We start from the raw sequence: 18,825 nt of genomic DNA, 5'->3' as shown, positions 1-18,825 counted from the left end.
ATGCTTGGAGTCCTCTTTGCTGTGTTAAGTCTGGCCTCTGCAGGTACGTGTCCAACTCCTGCTTTCATTTTAGAAGATTAATTAAAATCTAAAAACAACTTTCCTTTTTTAGACAAATTGAACATTCTGCATCAAAGAAAAAAATACAGCAGAGGACGTTCATTACAAGGGTGTCTTGAAAGAGTAGCTGGGGGCTGTGTGTGCTATGTGATATCTCACAGGTATTTTTTTAAGCACACATCCTATTTGCTTGTCTTCTAGCCTTTGGCTGCGGGGTTCCTGCCATCCCACCCCTTGTGTCCAGAGTTGTTGGAGGGGACAATGCCCGACCCTACAGCTGGCCCTGGCAGGTTGGTGATTCTGTGCTTGCCCTGCAACAGCTGGGGCTGTGCTGTCTCTGCCCAGCACAGCTGGACTGAGCAAAAACCCCTCTTGGATTCCATTTGATGCATCTTGCCTGACACCTTTTGACTCTTCTGTTCTGATCAATCCCAAAGTTTGCAGTGTTCTGTAAGAGCTCTGGGTGTGCTGCATTTTGCTGGTGATGTGCAGGTGCACAGTTTGGGGTCCTTGGGAGTGGGGCTGCTGCAGAGCCTCATCCCCCATGGGCACAGCTGGGAGAAGCAGGTGAGCAGCTTTGAAGGCAGAGCCATGGAATGTCCAGCACTGGCAAATCACCCACGGGAACAGAGGGGTGCAGGGCATGAACATGAGGGGGATGAAAGGTTGGGTGAAAGAACAAGGAGGGCAGGTGCTTGAAGCTCTCTGATGTGATGTGGTGTTACTGTGTATGGGAGAAAGCTTAAAGCTTCTGAAATTGTGGTGCTGCTCTGCTTTGTGTCCCTGCTGACTGCAGCATGTGCTGTGACAGCCATGCAGGCCCTCACTGAAGTCAAATAGACTTGGGCTATTTAAGCAAGATGCATTTTAAAAATCAAGCTTTGGATGATAGGGAAGGAGAGAAAGCCTTTTTGTGGCCAGGAGTTGGGAACTTCAAATCCTTCCAGCACCAGCAAGCTGTGTTCTGGGTGCAGGCACAAAGCACAGTGATGACAAATGGATAAATAAATCAAAACCTGAGCCTTGCTTGGTTCCTTGCTCCCAGGCCTCCCTTCAGTACCGCTCCAATGGCAAGTGGTACCACACCTGTGGGGGAACCCTCATTGCCACCAACTGGGTGCTGACAGCTGCCCACTGCATCAGGTGAGTAAGAAAGAGAAATCTCACCAAGGAAGCAGCAAATGAGCAGAAAGAGATGAATGAAAACAGTATCAATGCCAGTTCTCCCTTTCCCAGTTGAAGGCTGTGAGTTTTGCATCATAGCTTTTGATTAAAAGTCAGGAGAATGCCATCTCTTTATTTTCTGAATGTAAAAGGGGTAAAAAACCCAGATACCTGAATTATATAGTCTTCATTTCTATTAACAAACTACAAACATCTTTCTGTTTTCAAGCTGCTATTAAAATCCAGCTGTGTTGCCTGTTTCTGTAATATATGTCAGTGAGATCCACAAGTTAACTAATCAAATGTTTTGAATGTACCAATCATTTTCAGGAAACTCTTCATAATGTGTGGCAGTGTAACAAATAAATTATCAGGTGCAGCAATGTCATTGCATCATCAAAGCAGCTTCCACAAATAAAACCCCATTTTGCTCTGGTAGCATGTGGTTATTGTAACATTAATTTGTAGCAAATATGATATGAAACGTGAAGGATTGGCTGCATGTTGTTATTATTATAAATCCTGCATATTCTATCACACAGTTGTTTATTATTGAGGCTATTTATGGCTGTTAAAAAAAGTCCAAACTGTTACTGCATTGAAGGACATGAGCTGAATCCTGCAAAGATTGGAGCCACCTTGAGTTTGCTAAAGAAGCCTTGGGCAGGAATTGAGAGGACAGCTTAGAGATGAAATGATTGTGAAGTCTAGAACACAATCTTTGCCCTTAGCAAATCACTGGCTCAGCTCCAGACAAACCCTGTGATGAGAAATTATAGCCAAGGGTCTTCTTATTGACTCTCAGGAGCCAAAGATGCAGCTGCATAACTGAGTGTCCCTCCTTTTCTTGCCCAGCTCTTCTCTGACATATCGAGTGTATCTTGGAAAATACAACCTGGCAGCTGAGGAAAAAGGATCAGTTGCACTTTCTCCACTAAAGATCGTTGTTCATAAGAACTGGAATCCACAGGATGTTGCAAATGGGTAAGCTGGTGGCAGGTATTTTTTCAGTTTTTAGGTGGAGGGTAAATATCAAACTGCCTGAATCCCACCCACCTGGAGTTTTGCTAATTAAATTCATGTTTAGAGCCTCCTGTTGCAGCGTCCAGTTTCTACCTTCCCCCTCAAGAGAATACAAAGCAATTAACAATATTGATTTATTTACTAATTAATAACCTTTCCAGAAGCCATTTTGCATGTTCATGCTCGGGTTGGAAGCTGTGACATGCAATGATATCTCTTGTACCATGAAAGGGAGTGAAGCATTTCCTACAGCACTCTTTGAAGCCCTCCTACCAGGAGAGACACAGAATTATGGATTACTAATATCCATATTAAGGGCTGAAGGACCCCTGTGTCCTGCTGCAGGCTGAGGCACTAACAAAGAAATCCCCTCAGTTCTGGTCCTTGGAGTGAGTCCTAACATATCCTTGGTTTTGGTGAAAAAAAAACCTATAAAAGAAAACTTCCTTCCATCAGGAATACAGTTCTGCGGGGGATGGCCTTGCAGCCCATGAATTTCCCAGGAATTGCTTTGGGGTGCAGGAATCTTTGCTGCTTGTGCACTGGCCTCTGCTCCCTTGCTTCTCTCAGGAATAGACCTGTGGTGTTTGTGAGGTCTGAGGTGAGAGGTGAGAATTGACTCCAGTCTGACTCCATGCTCCCAGAAGGCTGATTTATTATTTTATGAAGAATGCTATACTAAAACTATACTAAAAAATAGAGAAGGATACAGACAGAAGGTTTAACAAAAATGACCATGAAAAACTCGTGACTGAGTCCAACACAGTTGATGGGGATTGGTTATTAAGTAAAAACAATTCACATGAAACCAATCAAACATTCACCTGTTGGTAAACAATCTCCAGACCACATTCCAAAGCAGCCAAACACAGGAGAAGCAAATCAGATAGTTATTATTTACATTTTTCTCTGAGGCTTCTCAGCTTCCCAGGAGAAGAAATCCTAGTGAAGGAATTTTCCAGAAAATTCCACAGTGACCAAGACCAAGTGCTGTGCAACTGCTGAGTACTCAGGCTATTGTGTCTGAATCCATTTTTCAAACCTTTTCACCTCCCTTTTCTCTCCCCCAACGTGACCACAGGTACGACATTGCTCTGATCAAGCTCTCCAAGCACGTCACCCTGAGTGACCACATCCAGCTGGCCTGCCTGCCCCCTGCCCAGAGCATCCTGGCCTCCAACACTGCCTGCTACGTCACTGGCTGGGGAAGGCTCAAGAGTGAGTACTTGGGGGTTTGCAAAAATTAAATTTAAAAAAAAACGCCTTTCAGAAGTTCCTTCTCATCTGAGATTGATGGCAGAGACGATTAATGGTGCTCAAGATGCCCTCAAAACTCAGTGTAGTGAGGTAATTTGTTATATTAGGTCCCACTTCACTCACACATTGTGATTTTTCCCTTTGAAATTTATTTTCCTTGTAACAGAGCTGGTAATGCACCTGAGGGGCCTTTTTGGGTTTTTAGGAGCTGTTGTAATGCAAATGTTAATGGTGTGCAGACAGGTGCATTTGCTAATCCCAACACACCTGCTGAATATCTGAGGGCACAGAAGGGAATAGATGTGCAGTGAAAAAAATCTCAGAGTTGAGCAGAGGTGTCAGCTTGGCTCAGGAGGCAATTCCTTGAGGGATAACTAAATTGCAGACTCCTGAAAATAGAGTAACCCTTTTGTTTCTCTAACAATGAGATGTTTTTTAATGGAATGCAGATTTTTACTAAGTGAAGGTGTGTATGAAAGAATGGAGCTAAGGGACATTGATACCTGTGACAGCTTCTCCTTAATGGATCCCCATGGAATGCTTTACCTGGGGTGATGGTAGCCAGGTGCCATTCAGCAGAGCAGCTTTATTCTTCCTTCAGTCCTGCTGCTACCATGGCTCTGTTTCTGTTCTCTCTCAGCTAATGGACCCCTGCCTGATGACCTGCAGCAGGGCCGCCTGCTGGTGGTGGATTATGCAACCTGCTCCAAACCTTCCTGGTGGGGAAAGACGGTGAAAACCACCATGATCTGTGCTGGTGGGGATGGAAAAATCTCCAGCTGTAATGTGAGTCCACTCTCAGGGCTTGGTTTGGATTATTGACTCTGCAGGTAATCCTGATGAGGGGAGAGAATGATGCATATGACTATATCTTATCAGAAGGCAAATTAATTAGTTTATTATACTCTATTATTCTATAGTATATTACAGTGTATTATATTACATCTAAAGTGAATCTGCCAAGCACTCAACTCTGCACACACTGCTCTGAATCTCGTGACTGTCAGTGACAGTTCTGACACACACACACACACCTGGCCCTGACAGGCCAAGGAAACAAAACACCATCACTGTGGGTAAACAATCTCCATCTTGCATTCTACTGTGGCACAAACACAGGCACAGCAAATGATGAAAATTGTGTTTCTTTTCTCTGAGGTTCAGAGAGTGTGAAACACAGAAATATTCTTGGGGAGAATTGTGCCTTGCTTTTCCCTGTGAAGGGAAATGTGGTGACACAAGACAAACAGCCCTGATGGGAAGGAGAGGTTCAAAGCCCCACAGAGGAGCTGCTCACACTGTGACTCTGTTCCCTTCCTCCCAGGGTGACTCTGGGGGCCCCCTGAACTGCCAAGGGGCTGACGGCAGGTGGGAAGTGCGCGGCATCGTCAGCTTTGGCTCCTCTCTCAGCTGCAACTACTACCAGAAACCCTCTGTGTTCACCAGGGTCTCTGCCTACAACAGCTGGATCGAGCAGGTGAGCAGCTGCTGCAGAAAAACTAAAAAACAGGGTGAGATCCAGACCTGGCAGTGCTGGGCTCTCTCACTGGCATTGCTGCCCCCTGCTAAGGGAGCTGTACCACTCCTCATTCAGCATTACCCATTGAAAGTCTCCTCCTCTGAAACAGAGAGCAAATTCTTTTTTTCATGTATTCAAATAAGTTTTGATAGTAGGAATGCATCGAGTTTTATTGTAGATATAAAGATTTACCATATATTTCAGAAGGGATTACTCAAATTTGCATTCGTCAACACATTGATAATTGCATTGCATTCTAAAAGGTAGCACATGCAGCTCAAGTCTGGAATGTCAAACATCTTTTAATTTAATATAAACTTTGAGAAGCAAAAATCTTATTTCACTTATTTAAATCCTGGGACTTGGACAGAGCACATACTGTTCACCAATTCCTGCATCTCGTGATCGGATTTTTCGTTTGTTTTACATTTTTGCAGGTTATGGCAGCCAACTAATCCACTGAGAACTGGAGAGGCACCAAAAGGATCTTTGACCAAAAAGAACTGGGAAATCATGCTTTTAACAACCCAAGTATTGAACCAAACCCTAGTGAAATAAACTGTAGTTTTTGCAAGATAAAAACAAAACGTGTCTCTGTCACTTTCTCCTGGCTGTTGGCAAGCCCAGAGCCCGTATTTGGGGCTAACTCTGGATATTTTCCCTGTCCCCTGACTTGGGCTGGAGCTTGCCAGCCTCACCTGGGGGAAGGTGTGAGCCCCTCTCTCGGGTTTCTGTGGTTGAAATGGCTCCTGAGGTGTTAAAGTCTCTTTTTTTCCCAGCTCTCAGACTGAAGAAGAAGTTGAGATTGGTCAGTTCTGCTTTTCAAGGTTGTTTATTTTCTCTTATCTGTTCCATTCCTTCTCTGACCCCCTGAGATCTGTCCAGCAGGTTGGGTTGAGGTGCAGTCCCTGCCCTTGGGGTGCTGTTGGCTTTATTTACAATAATTTCCCAATACCTATCACCTATGTCAGACAGTCTGTCTCTGCTCTAAACCAATCCAGAAGTGCCACCATCAGAGCAGAAGATGGAGATAAGAAGGAGAAGGAGAAGGACAGGACATGCCCAGATTCCCCCATATTGCCTCTTGAACCCCCAAAATTCCACTTTTTCACCCTGTGACAGATTCACTGTCATTCTACTCAAACCCTTGTGGCTTGTAACTCCTCACCCAGAGTTGGGAATTGTTTCCATGGGCTGAAATCAAAGGCACAGGGGTCTGTGACTCCGTGCCAAGGTCTCTGAGCCCCTGCCAGGGTCTGGAGTCCTCCAGGGCAGGCAGGGGAATGTCCTGGGTTCCAAATTCTCCAGGGGAATGTGCTGGGCTCTGACACCCCTGCGTGGAGGGTGGGCAGGGTCAGAGCATCACCAAACCCCTCGGGAGGAGGATGCAGAGAGGCCCCGAGGGCTGGAGGCAGCGAGCAGGAGCCCGAGGCTGCGGGAGGGACTCTCGGAGCTGGGGATGCCCGGGGGGAAGGCGGCAGAGCAGCCCGCAGGTCCTGGCAGGTGAGTGGGGAGCGACGCTGGGACGGAGAGCTCTGCAAGGGCAGGAGCCAGCCCTACCTCCCCATGGCCCTGCTGCTCCTTTTTTGTCATTCAGGTGAAGAGCTCAGAGTGGGCACTGCCAGCTGCCTGGGGTGTTGGCAAAGCAGGATCACCACTTTCAGCTCAGCACTCAGCTAAAGACCCTCTTAATATTTCTTTCGTTGTAGCATAAAATCGAGGGGGGTTTTTGTTGTGTTTTTCTTCTCCCCCTGGCACATGGAGCACTGTGCTATCCTTTCACACAGAGCTTTTCCCACCTGTCATCCTCAGAGCCGGCAAGGGCAAGGGCAAAACCCAGCTCTGAGGGCAGACCTGTCTCCTCCATGGCCCTGCTGCTCCTTTTTTAGTCATTCAGGTGAAGAGCTCATCCTCTTTTTCAGTCATTAAGGTGAAGAGCTCATCCTCTTTTTTAGTCACTCATCTCAGAGTGGACACTGCCAGCTCCCACCCTGGGGTTTTGCCAAAGCTGGATCACCACTTTCAGCTCAGCACTCAACTAAAGACCCTCTTAATTCTTTCACTGTAGAAGACAGGCAGTATAAAATCAAGGTGGGTTTTTGTTGTGTTTTTCTTCTCCCCTTGGCGTGTATTAGATGTTTCCAAAAGGAAAAGGAATGATTGTAAATGGAGGGCAAGGCACCCAAAGGTAAGCAGTAGGTAAAGGTTGGAAGTTTGATGTGAGGACAGAAATCCTCAGAGATACCTTTTTTATGCTGGCAGTTCCTTTTAGTTTGATATTTTGCAGATGTTAACCTTTGGATGAAAGTAAATAGATGATTAAAGAGAAATTGTATGAAATTGGGAAGAGAAAGCGTGGCTGTTTATCATCTTTGGGGACAGTATTGTTATCACTTTCCTTCTGCTTTACAACCATTGATCACCATTCTGCCCAGCAAGAATCTGTTTTGCTTAATATCAACCTCTGCTGAGAAAAAATAGGTTTTATTGGATTTTATTTGCCTGACTAAAAATGTGATTTCCTATATCTGAAAGAACAGGGGATCTGAGGAGGGCTTTTTTCAATCAGCTTTTCTATGCAGGACTTTGTTCTTTATCAATAGAAATAAGGATTACCCAGTTATTCAGGAGCCATCAGCTCCAGCATAACATCCTGAGCTTTTTACATCATTAGAGTTAGATTGTAAATGATGGAATAATAGTTTTGAAAATTAAAATCATTAGAGGTCCCTTTGCTGTGTGGAGCATGGATGTCCATTGTGTGCAGTATGAAAGACAGACAGGTAATCATGGAGCTCAAACAATAAAAATTGGATGTGCAAATGCTTCAGTAAAAACTGCACACAGAAATGTGATTCATTTCCCATCTGAAATATGTAGGCAATGTTGTAAAAAATGCCTGAGCTCATTTGAACATATCAACAGAAATTAATCACCATATGGAAATGCCTATCAAGAACAAATTCTCAAAGTCTGATTTTAAAAAATCAGCAGTTCCAGTTTGTGATCACTGGAATCACTGGGGGAATAAGTAATCTATCTTTTCATGACCTTCCTTAAGTATCACAGAGAATAAAACCTACAGAAAATGGTTTTATTCGCTTTTTTTCAGATCAGAGTGTGTCAAGGAAGCAGTCTCTTAAATCCAGCTTTTCTTTTAAAATTAATATCAGGTGGGAAAAAAAGATAATAAAATATATCTTTAAAAAACATCCAGATAATGCATGCTCCTTTTGCTTTGTTTCAGAATGCATGGAAATTGTTAAATATCACTGCTAGATCCAGTTGGGGTTTCAGGAGCTGGAAGAAACACAGACAATGCCAGTGGTTTTTAAATTCTTTTTTTTAAAATTCTTTTTCTTTTTTAGGTGTTTTCCCTCTTCTAATTCTGGCGGTAGAAAAACAATTCAAAGGATTTTGGCAGCATGCATGGTCTCCCTCTGCAGCCTCCTTGGGGCCATTTCTTTTGATTTGAGCAACAGCTTGGAAATATGGGAAAACACAGGCAAAGCCCTTCAGGAACTTTCCTCCTGTGAAAACCTTTGGGCTGCTCAGCTCATCTCTGTCCTGCAGGAAGAGAGGCACAGCTGGCTGCCCCCAGCAGCAGGCACCAGCAACAGCTCACTCCATCCTCAGCTCCTGGGGAATTTAAACTCCCTCTGCATGGCAAGGGAGGCAGAACTGCACTGTGAGCACTGCCAGTGCAAGGAGGAGAAAATCTCCATTTGTAGGTTTTACCTGACTGGTCTGAGAGGCAAATTGAACATCTCAGGGGATGCTGGAGCCAGGCAGGTGCTGTCCAGAGCCATCTCTGAGCTGCTGGAGCGTTTCAGGAGTGCCCATGAGGACCTCCAAGCCATGAGGCACAATCCTGACTGGGCAGACACCGTGGCTTTCAAACTCTTCCTCCAAACCAGAGAAGCTGTGCTCAGAGCTCAGCCAGCACCTGTGAGCCTCCAAACCTCCCTGCAGCAGCATTTTACTGCTCTGAGCTATGCTCTCCTCTCCTCAGAGACTGCACACAAGTGCTGGACAGATCATGTCAATCTGTCCCTTCCTTTCCCCCATTATGAAGGAATCTTCAGCCCATTCCTGGGGGATTTTGTGTCCCTGGAAGCCACGGCCAGGGGACTGCATCATGCACAGAGCTGTCTGCTGCAGGAGGGGCAGGAAAGGCTGCACAGGAAATCCAGGGAAATCCTGGCCACAATAAGCCTTAAGATCAGCCTGTTGCTGGTTGCCTGTCTCATTTACCCCGTTGTGCTGATGTCCTTCAAGCAAATGACAGATTGGATCCACAATTACGCCAGGAACCTCAAGGAAAAGACAGAGGACTTGAGAAGGGAGAGGCGCCTGGCTGAGGACCTCTTGCACCAGATGCTGCCAAAGTCTGTGGCCAAGCAGCTGAGGAGGTGCCAAAGAGTTGAGGCAGAAAACTATGACCAGGTTAGCAAATGGAAAGGATGCTGCCAGTGTCAGGAAAATTAACCCACAAACATCAGAGGTTTATGTGCAAAAAGGAGACAGAGGAGTCCTTTGGCTTTATTCCAATAAAGGGAGAGGCCATGGGGCATCCCCTGGGGTCTCTCCAATTTTTGGAGGACCCAGCCTCCCTTTTTATCCCAATTTGCCAGCCACATTTCCCTTCTCTCTTTCCCCATTCCTGAGGTACTTGAGAGGTTCAGACTTCCCAGAATGCCTGATCCCAAAGATTTCCCTCTAATGTACAACCCTCCCTTTTCATTTTTAATTCTTATAGAATTTAGGGTTTTTTTTTTTCTTTCCCATTGTTTCTTTCATCTCTCAATGTCTCATTTAATTTATCAGCAAACCTAAAGTTTATTTGTAAAAGCAAATATCATTTTCCATTCACCAATCAGTGGAATCCTTCCCATTGTTTCTTTTCTCTCCCAGAGCTGGTTTTATCTCCCAGCAGACCCACAGCTGGTTTGGAAAGACAAATCTGCTATTCCCCTCAATCCCAAGGGTAGAAAAGTACTCCCCTAAAGCAGCACCTACCTTGTCCAGTTCTGAGGATCCTGCAGCCAGAGTAGAACGTGGATGGAAATCCAAATATTCCTGCTGGCTTTTGGCAAGAGCTGTGCAGTTTGCCATGGAGCACCCAGGCTGAGGGGGAAGGAAGAAGAGCTGAGATTGCCAAATCCAAAGCTTTGGGCATCAAACATCCTACACTGGCAAATTGTCCTGGTGTTCAGGAGCCTGCCCACAGCAGCCAGCCAGCACCACTGGATCATGAGCTCATAGGAGCAAGAAATTCATCTCCTCCTTTAAAATATGAAGAATAAAAGAATTGCTGCTGTCAGTGTTGAATTTAGCAGCTGTGCTTCACAGCCCTCAGCCCAAATCCTCATGCTGCAATTATTGCAATTCTATTTTCTCTTTTTCCCTGGACACCCCCTTACTTTCAGCTGTGAAACACAGTACTGAATGTTTGCATTTCATCTGTAGGTGTCATTATCAAAACAACAACCTGTAATTGCACAATTCATTATAATCCACGATAGTCATGACATCAAAAGTGCTGAACCAAGGCAGAGTGAAAAGGTGGCCCTTCCAAAATAATTGGTATTAGCAAGGATGATTTGAGTTTAAACACTGACACAATTCAGACAGCACAGGGAAGAAAATTCTTTGCCAACAGCTGCAGCAGACATTTCTCCTCCTCAATTCTATTCTGTCCTCCTCAATTCTATTCTTTCATGTTTGATTTTTTTAAAGTGATTTTTTTTTCCTGTAAATTACTTGATCATGACAAACATCATTTGAAAATGAAACAAAACCCAGTTAATATTTTCTAATTCAACAAGAACAGAGCCAGCAACTGAGATTTTATTTCACAGGGTTTTTTGGTACCTATTTTATCCCTATCACATTTTTAAAGGAAAATGGGACCCTACTTCTATAAGAAGTCTCTTGATCATTGCTCAGAAGATTCAAAGCATTTGACTTTCAGTCTCCCATTAGCATGAGGTGCTAAACTTTGAGATAAGTGCAGGTGCTAAACTTTGGGGATAAGAATGACTTTATCTTTCAAAGTAATAGAAAACAATTCACAGTCAGAACTTGTTAATTTAGGTTGGTTTCTATTGAGCTGGGCAAGATGGTGCAGACTGTGGCTTAGGCTCAAGATTTCACAAATGCCCAAACTCCCCAAAGGCTTCAGCAGTGTTGCCTGGAGATCTTGGCCTCATGCTCTCCTTCTCCCTCTAACAGGTGACCATCTTTTTCTCTGACATCGTGGGCTTCACAAGCATTGCTGCCTCCTGCACTCCCCTGCAAGTGGTTGAGATGCTCAACAATCTCTATGTCTGCTTTGACACCAGGATTGAGTCTTATGATGTGTACAAGGTGAGTGCAAATCCACAGCAAAGGCACCTGCAAGCTGCTGAAATCTTTCTGTTTTCTGCTGAATATCAAATACCCCAGACCAGGAGTTCAAATCCATGAGATACAAGACCCACCATCCTACACCACATTTTGGCGAGTGTTGCTTTGATTTTTTTAATGTTTTTTCTAAGTTTTCTATATTTGTATTTTTGTAACGAATTTTCTTACACACTTTCTGTAAATAACTCATTGTTTTGCATTCTTTTATGGAGGAGGAGAAATTTGATGGACTGTTGGTTTGTCCAGTGTCATTGGAGAGGTGGCACTGTCACCCTCCAATCCACTGGCACTTTTGGAAATCTATAAATGTTGGAGTCAGAAATTAAAGTGCCTATTTTGCCTCGAGAAGAGCAGCATGCCCACATCATGTTATTTTGTGTTCTATAGTGACATGCAAGTGTTGGACAGCTAAAATGGATTTTACTCTGATTTTCTTTCCAAAGGAAAGCTTGTTAGCAGTCAGGAACACATCATCTGGAATGATTGTATGTGTGACAGTGTTTGCAGGGGTCCCAGGATGAGGGGAGAGACGAGAATCTTGACTCCATGTTCAGAAGGCTTGATTTATTATTTTATGATATGTATTATATTAAAAACTATACCAAAAGAATAGAAGAAAGGATTTCATCAGAAGGCTGGCTAAGAATAGAAAAGGAATGAATAACAAAGGTTTGTTTCTGACTGAGACAGTCTGGACAGCTGGACTGGGATTGGCCATTAATTAGAAACAACCACATGAGACCAATCCCAGCTCCACCTGTTGCATCCCACAGCAGCACAAAATCACTGTTTGCATTTTGTTCCTGAGGCCTCTCAGCTTCTCAGGAGGAAAAACCCTAAGGAAAGGATTTTTCATCAAACATGTCTGTGGCATATATGCAGGTGCTTTTATTTAAGAGCTCTGGGTGTCAGGGGTACAGACCCAAGTCTGACTCTGCCGTGTGTTTGGGATGAACATGTTTTTATACCCTTATATAAAACTTTATATAACTACTACTTTATATAACATTATATAATACATATTAATTATTAAACTTATATTGTTCTATTGTATACACTGATTTCATCCAAGCATGGATTTTTGTAATTTCCATCAAACCCCTCCAACATAATTTCTCATTATTTTTGTTACGATTAAGCAATAATTATATCCAATTAACAAACAATCATATAATTTATCCTATAACAATCATATAATTTATCATAGTCATTAAATTATTATACAGGTGCAGCATAACATTTTCCCAGGTCCTACCAGTCCTATCCTTCCTTTCCAACTCCCCTGAATATTCCATGATTTTAGAAACATTTCATCCCTACACTATGGAGCTCAGTGCCTGCCCCTTGGTGACACGTGCCCCTTCCTGCCAGGTGGAGACCATTGGGGATGCCTACATGGTGGTGAGTGGCCTGCCAGAGAGGAATGGCAGCCGGCACGCCGATGAGATTGCCAAGATGTCCCTGGACCTGGTGGCAGCGGTGCGGCAGGTGCTGATCCCTCACATGCCCACGGGCAGGCTGGAGCTGCGGGCTGGCATCCACACAGGTACACCCAGGGCTGAGCTGAAGGCAGCAGGAGAACACAGCAGGGCACAGCCAGACATGTGAGAATGGCCTGGATTGCCAAGCAAATTGTATTCTGTTTGCCATCTGGATGGCAGCTGTCTTCTGTTCAGTGGGCAGTTTGCCTTATCTCTTCCACAACCAGGGAGACACCTGCTGATAACAGGCCATGGAATGTCCCTGCAGGGCTGATAAGAGCTACAGCATCCCACTGGGAGACGTGAGCCCAGGGGGAGGAGCCAAGCATTCCTACCTGGACATAATCTGAGATTCTGGAACCCCAGCACGGCTTCTCCACTGGATTTCCCAGAGGAGCAGCAGCTGCCTCTGCCCCTGGATCTCCAGAGGCAGACTGCACCTTCTCCAGGATCCCTGCTCCAGCAGAACCACCCCTGGCACTGCAGGAGGGCTGAGCCACAATTCCAATGGCCCTGCTGCAGCACCCTGACCCACAGGGTGTCAGGCTGTGTTCTGGCTCTGGCAGTGTTGGTTTGGTTCACTGCAATGTTCATTTTACCTTTTTATTTTCTTCCCTATTAAAGACACATCTGTCTTTCCAAACCAAGACAATTAGCTGATGATATCACCAATACTAAATTGCTCCCCAGACCTTTCCACACTGATACAAGCAAACCTGATTTCACCTCCCTGTTCCTGCTGGAACCAGGAGAAAAACTTATCCTGAGCTGTGGGGAGAGGCAGCAGCTCATACAGAAGTGCAGAATTCCTTTCTCCTCTGTCTTGGTTTGGAAAGACAAGTGTCTGCTAAGGAAGGCAGGAGCCTCCCCTGGAATGGAGAATGTAAACCCTCCCCACCCCTCCAAATTGCTACAGATTTTAAATTAAGGGGCTCTCAGGCAACAAAAATTATGGGAGCAGGAATAACAGTTGTTTAATAGGGAAGAAATTAAAAGGATAAAATAAACAATGCAGTAAACCAAACCAACATTGACAGAGTCAGAACACAGCCTGACACCCTGTGGGTCAGGGTGCTGCAGCAGGGCCATTGGAATTGTGGCTCAGCCCTCCTGCAGTGCCAGGGGTGGTTCTGCTGGAGCAGGGATCCTGGAGAAGGCGCAGAATCCTCTGGAGATCCAGGGGCAGAGGCAGCTGCTGCTCCTCTGGGAATGCAGTGGAGAAGCTGTGCTGGTGTTCCAGAATCTCAGATTATATCCAGGTAGGAATGCTTGGCTCCTCCCCCTGGGCTCCCATCTCCCAGTGGGATGCTGTAGCTGTTATCAGCCCTGCAGGGACATTCCAGAGCCTGTTATCAGCAGGTATCTGCCCAGAGGGAGGAGTGGGTGTGGAAGAAATAAGGAAAACTGCCCACCTGACAGGAGACAGCTGCCATCCAGATGGTAACAGGACACAATTTGCTTGGCAGTGCAGGGCACTAACCAAATTGTGACTTCTCTCACTAAGTGAACACTGTGCAGCCAGGCCCCAGGTGCACAGAGCACTCCCAACCACCACATCTCTCTGAGGACACAGAGTGACTGGCAAAGGCACTGGCATTTGACATTGCCCTGCCCTTACTTCTCTCTGCTTCTTTTTGGGGTCTCTCTGCCTTGTGTTTTCTCAGGAGCCTGTGTAGCTGGAGTGGTGGGGTACAAAATGCCCCGTTACTGCCTCTTTGGGGACACTGTGAACACAGCCTCCCGCATGGAATCCACCAGCCTGCGTAAGTGCCTGGGCAGACCCACACCTGCACTCTGCACCTCAAGGACTGGAGGGCAAGGAAATCCCCAAACACCCTCACATCAGGCACAGCCAAGTGTGAAATAAGTCTGTGGAGGAGGAGGAGTGTCAGTCTTGGGCTGGGAATGGCACAGGAACAGGCAGGAGGCAGGACTGGAGAAAGGGCAAAGAAGGTTTTATTCGAGAGAACCACACAGTTTTTATAGTGACACAGGGACAGGTGAGAGGCAGGATTGTAAAAAGAGCAAAGAAGATTTTATTCAAGAGAACCACATAATTTTTATAATGACACAGGGACAGATGGGAGGCAGGATAGTAGAAGGAGCAAAGAAGGTTTTATTTGAGAGAACTACACAGTTTTTATGACATAGGTTTATGACATAGGAACAAGTGAGGAGCAGCATTGTAGAAATGGTAAAGAAGGTTTTATTCAAGAGAACCACACAGTTTTTATAGTGACACAGGAACAGGTGAGGGGCAGCATTGCAGAAAGACTAAAGAAGGTTTTATTCAAGAGAACCACACAGTTTTTATGACACAGGAACAGGTGAGAGGCAGGACTGCAGAAGGAGTAAAGAAGGTTTTATTCAAGAGAACCACACAATTTTTATATGCATTCTGTTTGATTGGCTCGTTAACAAAAACACCTTCCTCACACACTGTCCTTGAGAAGAACAGACAGACAAAGTAGGAAAACACCACCTGCAGATTGTTTATACTTAACAAGTTATCACATCCTTACAGCTGCCTGAAAATTCTCACAAGTTGCTGTGAGAAACACTCGTGGTTTGTCTCTCTCTGTCCCGTGGCATCCACGCAGGAGAACTCTCTGGGACCAACCCAGGTCACAGAATTATCATCCATCTAAGGAAGAGGCCCTTCCTTGTCCTGCCATCCCCCCTGCTCCTGCACATGCACCAGCTACCAAATGGACAAGAGCATTGGATTGGCATTGGCATGTAGAGTCACATCCCTTAATGCCAAAAGAGGATGTGAAAATTGCATGTTATGTGGCTCTGTGCAGATGTTTACTATTTGTATTATGTTGTATTGGTTAGTGGTGCTGTTATTAACATTTTAATGGTATGGTAAATGTAGTTTTGTAGTTAAAGGGTAACTTTTGTAGTTAAAATAGGACCTATGTATGTGGGATATTTTTTTAAAGAAAGGACTGAGGTATTCACACCAGACAGCAGCCACAGGACACCAAAATCTTTCAGAGAAAGAGAATTTATTGCCCCATTATCAGGAGAAATGAACTTCTTCCTGCCTTGCTCAGCCCTGCAGACGCCATCAGGACTCAGAGGAAGAAGCTGACACTGCCCAGACAGAATCCTGTGTGTGAATGGAATTGATGCATCATGGATGAGGTGTATGAATATGCAACAGGCTGTTGTTTTAAGGGTTAATCCTCTGTTAATGTGGGTCCTTTTTGGGCTCATTCTGCCCAGAAAGAGGCACCTGGACTGTCCCTAACTCTTTGTTTTTATTGTCTCATATTGTCCTAATCCAAATTGTCCAAATTATTATTACTCTAATTATATTTCTACTTTTATAACCATTTTATTATCATTAAACTTTTACAATTTAAAAAACCAAGTGATTGGCATTTTTCACAAGGAGGTGGAAGCACTGGGCTGACAAATGCAGGAGGGCTGCTGTGTTTTCTCTGGGATTCAGGGCATCATTAATTCCTGCTCTGCTCTGAATCCTAGCACAGAAGATCCACATCAGCTCTGCTACATACGAAGCCCTTCTCACAGATGATGCCTATGAAATCGAACTGAGAGGAGAAATTGAAGTCAAGGTAACAGATTTTCTGTTTCCTTTATAACTTTATAACAATAAAGGCATTTCATGGGATAGGGAGGAGATGATAGGTTTGGCCATTGCTCTTTTGTGAACAGCACATCAACTTTTAACTGTGTCCACAAAGTTCTTTTGCTAATTCAGTGGGAAGTGGATACACATTGCTCCTCAAAGCTGAAGAAAAAAATGTTCTGTGTGCTTTGAAACATGTCTGCACCTCCATGGAACCAGGAGTGTGGCCCAAAGTGAAAGGATTCAGTCAGACATGTGGATTTAAGGCTTATTTTAAACACTTAGCAACACTGCCAGTGCCCAGCAAGGCAGTGACCTCTGAACAGAAGAGATTATCAGCACTCAAACTGCACAGAAATTATAATTCTTTCCCTGATCAGCAGCCATTTATGAGAGAAGGAGAGATAAAAAATGCAGGACAGGCCACAGTGATCCCTGCTGTGTTTCATATCTCATGGAAACTTTCTCTTCTCTCTCCTTTTCTTGTGCAGGGCAAAGGGAAAATGAAAACCTACTGGCTTCTTGGAAACAAGAACTACAGTGTTCAAAATGACAGCCTGGTGTGCCACTGGAATCCAGCAATATCCAGGAAAAAAAAGATGGGAAGCAGCCAGGGATCTGCCCAACAAGTAAGGAGGTGAACATCTGGCTGGGGGAGCCTTCCTAGACAGCAAGGCATTCACTGCAGAGTGGGGCATGTGGAAATTGCAGCTTTGCTCAGGAAGGAGGGGGCTCTGATGTGTGCAAAACTGCTGTGATGTGTGTGAAAGTGCTGTAATGTGTGTGAGACTGCTGTAATGTGTGTGAAACTGCTCCAATGTGTGTGAAACTGCTGTAGTGTGTGTGAAACTGCTGTAGTGTGTGTGAAACTGCTGTAGTGTGTGTGAAACTGCTGTAATGTGTGTGAAACTGCTCCAATGTGTGTGAAACAGCTGTAATGTGTGTGAAACAGCTGTAATGTGTGTGAAACTGCTGTAATGTGTGTGAAACTGCTGTGATGTGTGTAAAAGTGCTGTAATGTGTGTGAAACTGCTGTAATGTGTGTGAAACAGCTGTAAAGTGTGTAAGACAGCTCTGCTGTGTGTAAGACAGCTGTAATGTGTGTGAAACAGCTGTAATGTGTGTGAAACTGCTGTAATGTGTGTGAAACTGCTGTAATGTGTGTGAAAGTGCTGTGATGTGTGTGAAACTGCTGTGGTGTGTGTGAAACTGCTGTGATGTGTGTAAAACAGCTGTAATGTGTGAAAAACTGCTCCAATGTGTGCAAGACAGCTCTGCTGTGTGTAAGACAGCTGTAATGTGTGTGAAACTGCTGTAATGTGTGTAAACCAGCTCCAATGTGTATAAAACTGCTGTAATGTGTGTAAAACAGCTGTAAGGTGTGTAAAACAGCTCTATTATGTGTAAGATAGCTCCAATGTGTGTAGAACAGCTCCAATGTGTGTAAAGCAGCTCTGCTGTGTATAAACCAGCTCCAATGTGTGTAAACCAGCTCCAATGTGTGTAAACCAGCTCCAATGTGTGTAGAACAGCTCCAATGTGTGTAAAGCAGCTCTAAGGTGTATAAACCAGCTCCAATGTGTGTTTCTGTCTGCCCACAGGCCGGTGTGGGAGCAGCTCCAGCTGCACAGAGCCCTGCCCTGTCCTGGGCTGAGCTGAGCCCAGACTCTCACACTCAGAGGAGTCCCAGAGCAGACTGGAGCCCTGGCAGTGTCACCCCTGGGGTGAGCCAGAAGCAGAGGAATGGCTCCCACCAGAGCTCCCAGCACAGCCTCCAGGAGAATCTCCTCCCTCTGGGCTCACCTGCTTTGGAGGAAGGTGACAAAGGTGCCAAGTTAGAGCACAGGTCACAAGGTACTAAAACATCGTGGAAAAATGAGCTCCTTCCAGGTTTTGTAGAGGAGATGTGACAGTAGAAGCAGCAACTGGAACATCCCAGGCACACACAGCTCCTTTAAATAACATTCTCTTTGTGCTCCTAGCCACAAGTGGTATTTTTAGCTAGTATGTCAATGTGGGAACCTAAAGTAGAAATTTGGGAAGTGTCTCAAAACAAGGAGAAGATGTTAAAGTGCAGGTGGGGCATGACTGGGAGGTAAAAGCTGTGCTTTTAAGCAGTGTGACTCTTTCACTTCATTAAGGCCATTCCAGATTTATGCCTGCAGCCACCAAAGTCCAGGGTTTGAGACCCTGACACATCACAGCAAGCTGCTGATTTCAAGGTGGCCTTTACCACTCCCCAGGGAACCACAGCTTGAAAAATGTGTGGCTTTAGATAGCAGGAGAGGGAGTAGCAAAATCCTGATGGAGGA

The 18,825-nt window shown here is 44.9% G+C and overlaps 1 protein-coding gene across 1 annotated transcript; it reads left to right on the top strand.

Annotated features, from left to right (window-relative positions):
* On the top strand, window positions 1–5,478 carry LOC311162186 (chymotrypsin-like elastase family member 2A; the record flags this gene model as incomplete). Its single annotated transcript, XM_084220393.1, has 8 exons — window positions 1–43; window positions 262–350; window positions 1,106–1,203; window positions 2,080–2,208; window positions 3,329–3,465; window positions 4,145–4,290; window positions 4,829–4,981; window positions 5,461–5,478. The coding sequence occupies 8 exons, from the start codon at window positions 1–3 to the stop codon at window positions 5,476–5,478; spliced, it is 813 nt and encodes a 270-aa protein (XP_084076519.1).
* Between the last annotated feature and the right edge of the window lie 13,347 nt (window positions 5,479–18,825).

This window comes from Fringilla coelebs (genome assembly GCF_963513975.1).
Source record: "Fringilla coelebs genome assembly, chromosome: 22".
NCBI classification, from domain to species: Eukaryota; Metazoa; Chordata; class Aves; order Passeriformes; family Fringillidae; genus Fringilla; species Fringilla coelebs.
Note: the sequence above shows the minus strand (reverse complement) of the source record. Positions and strands in the feature narration are given on the sequence as shown.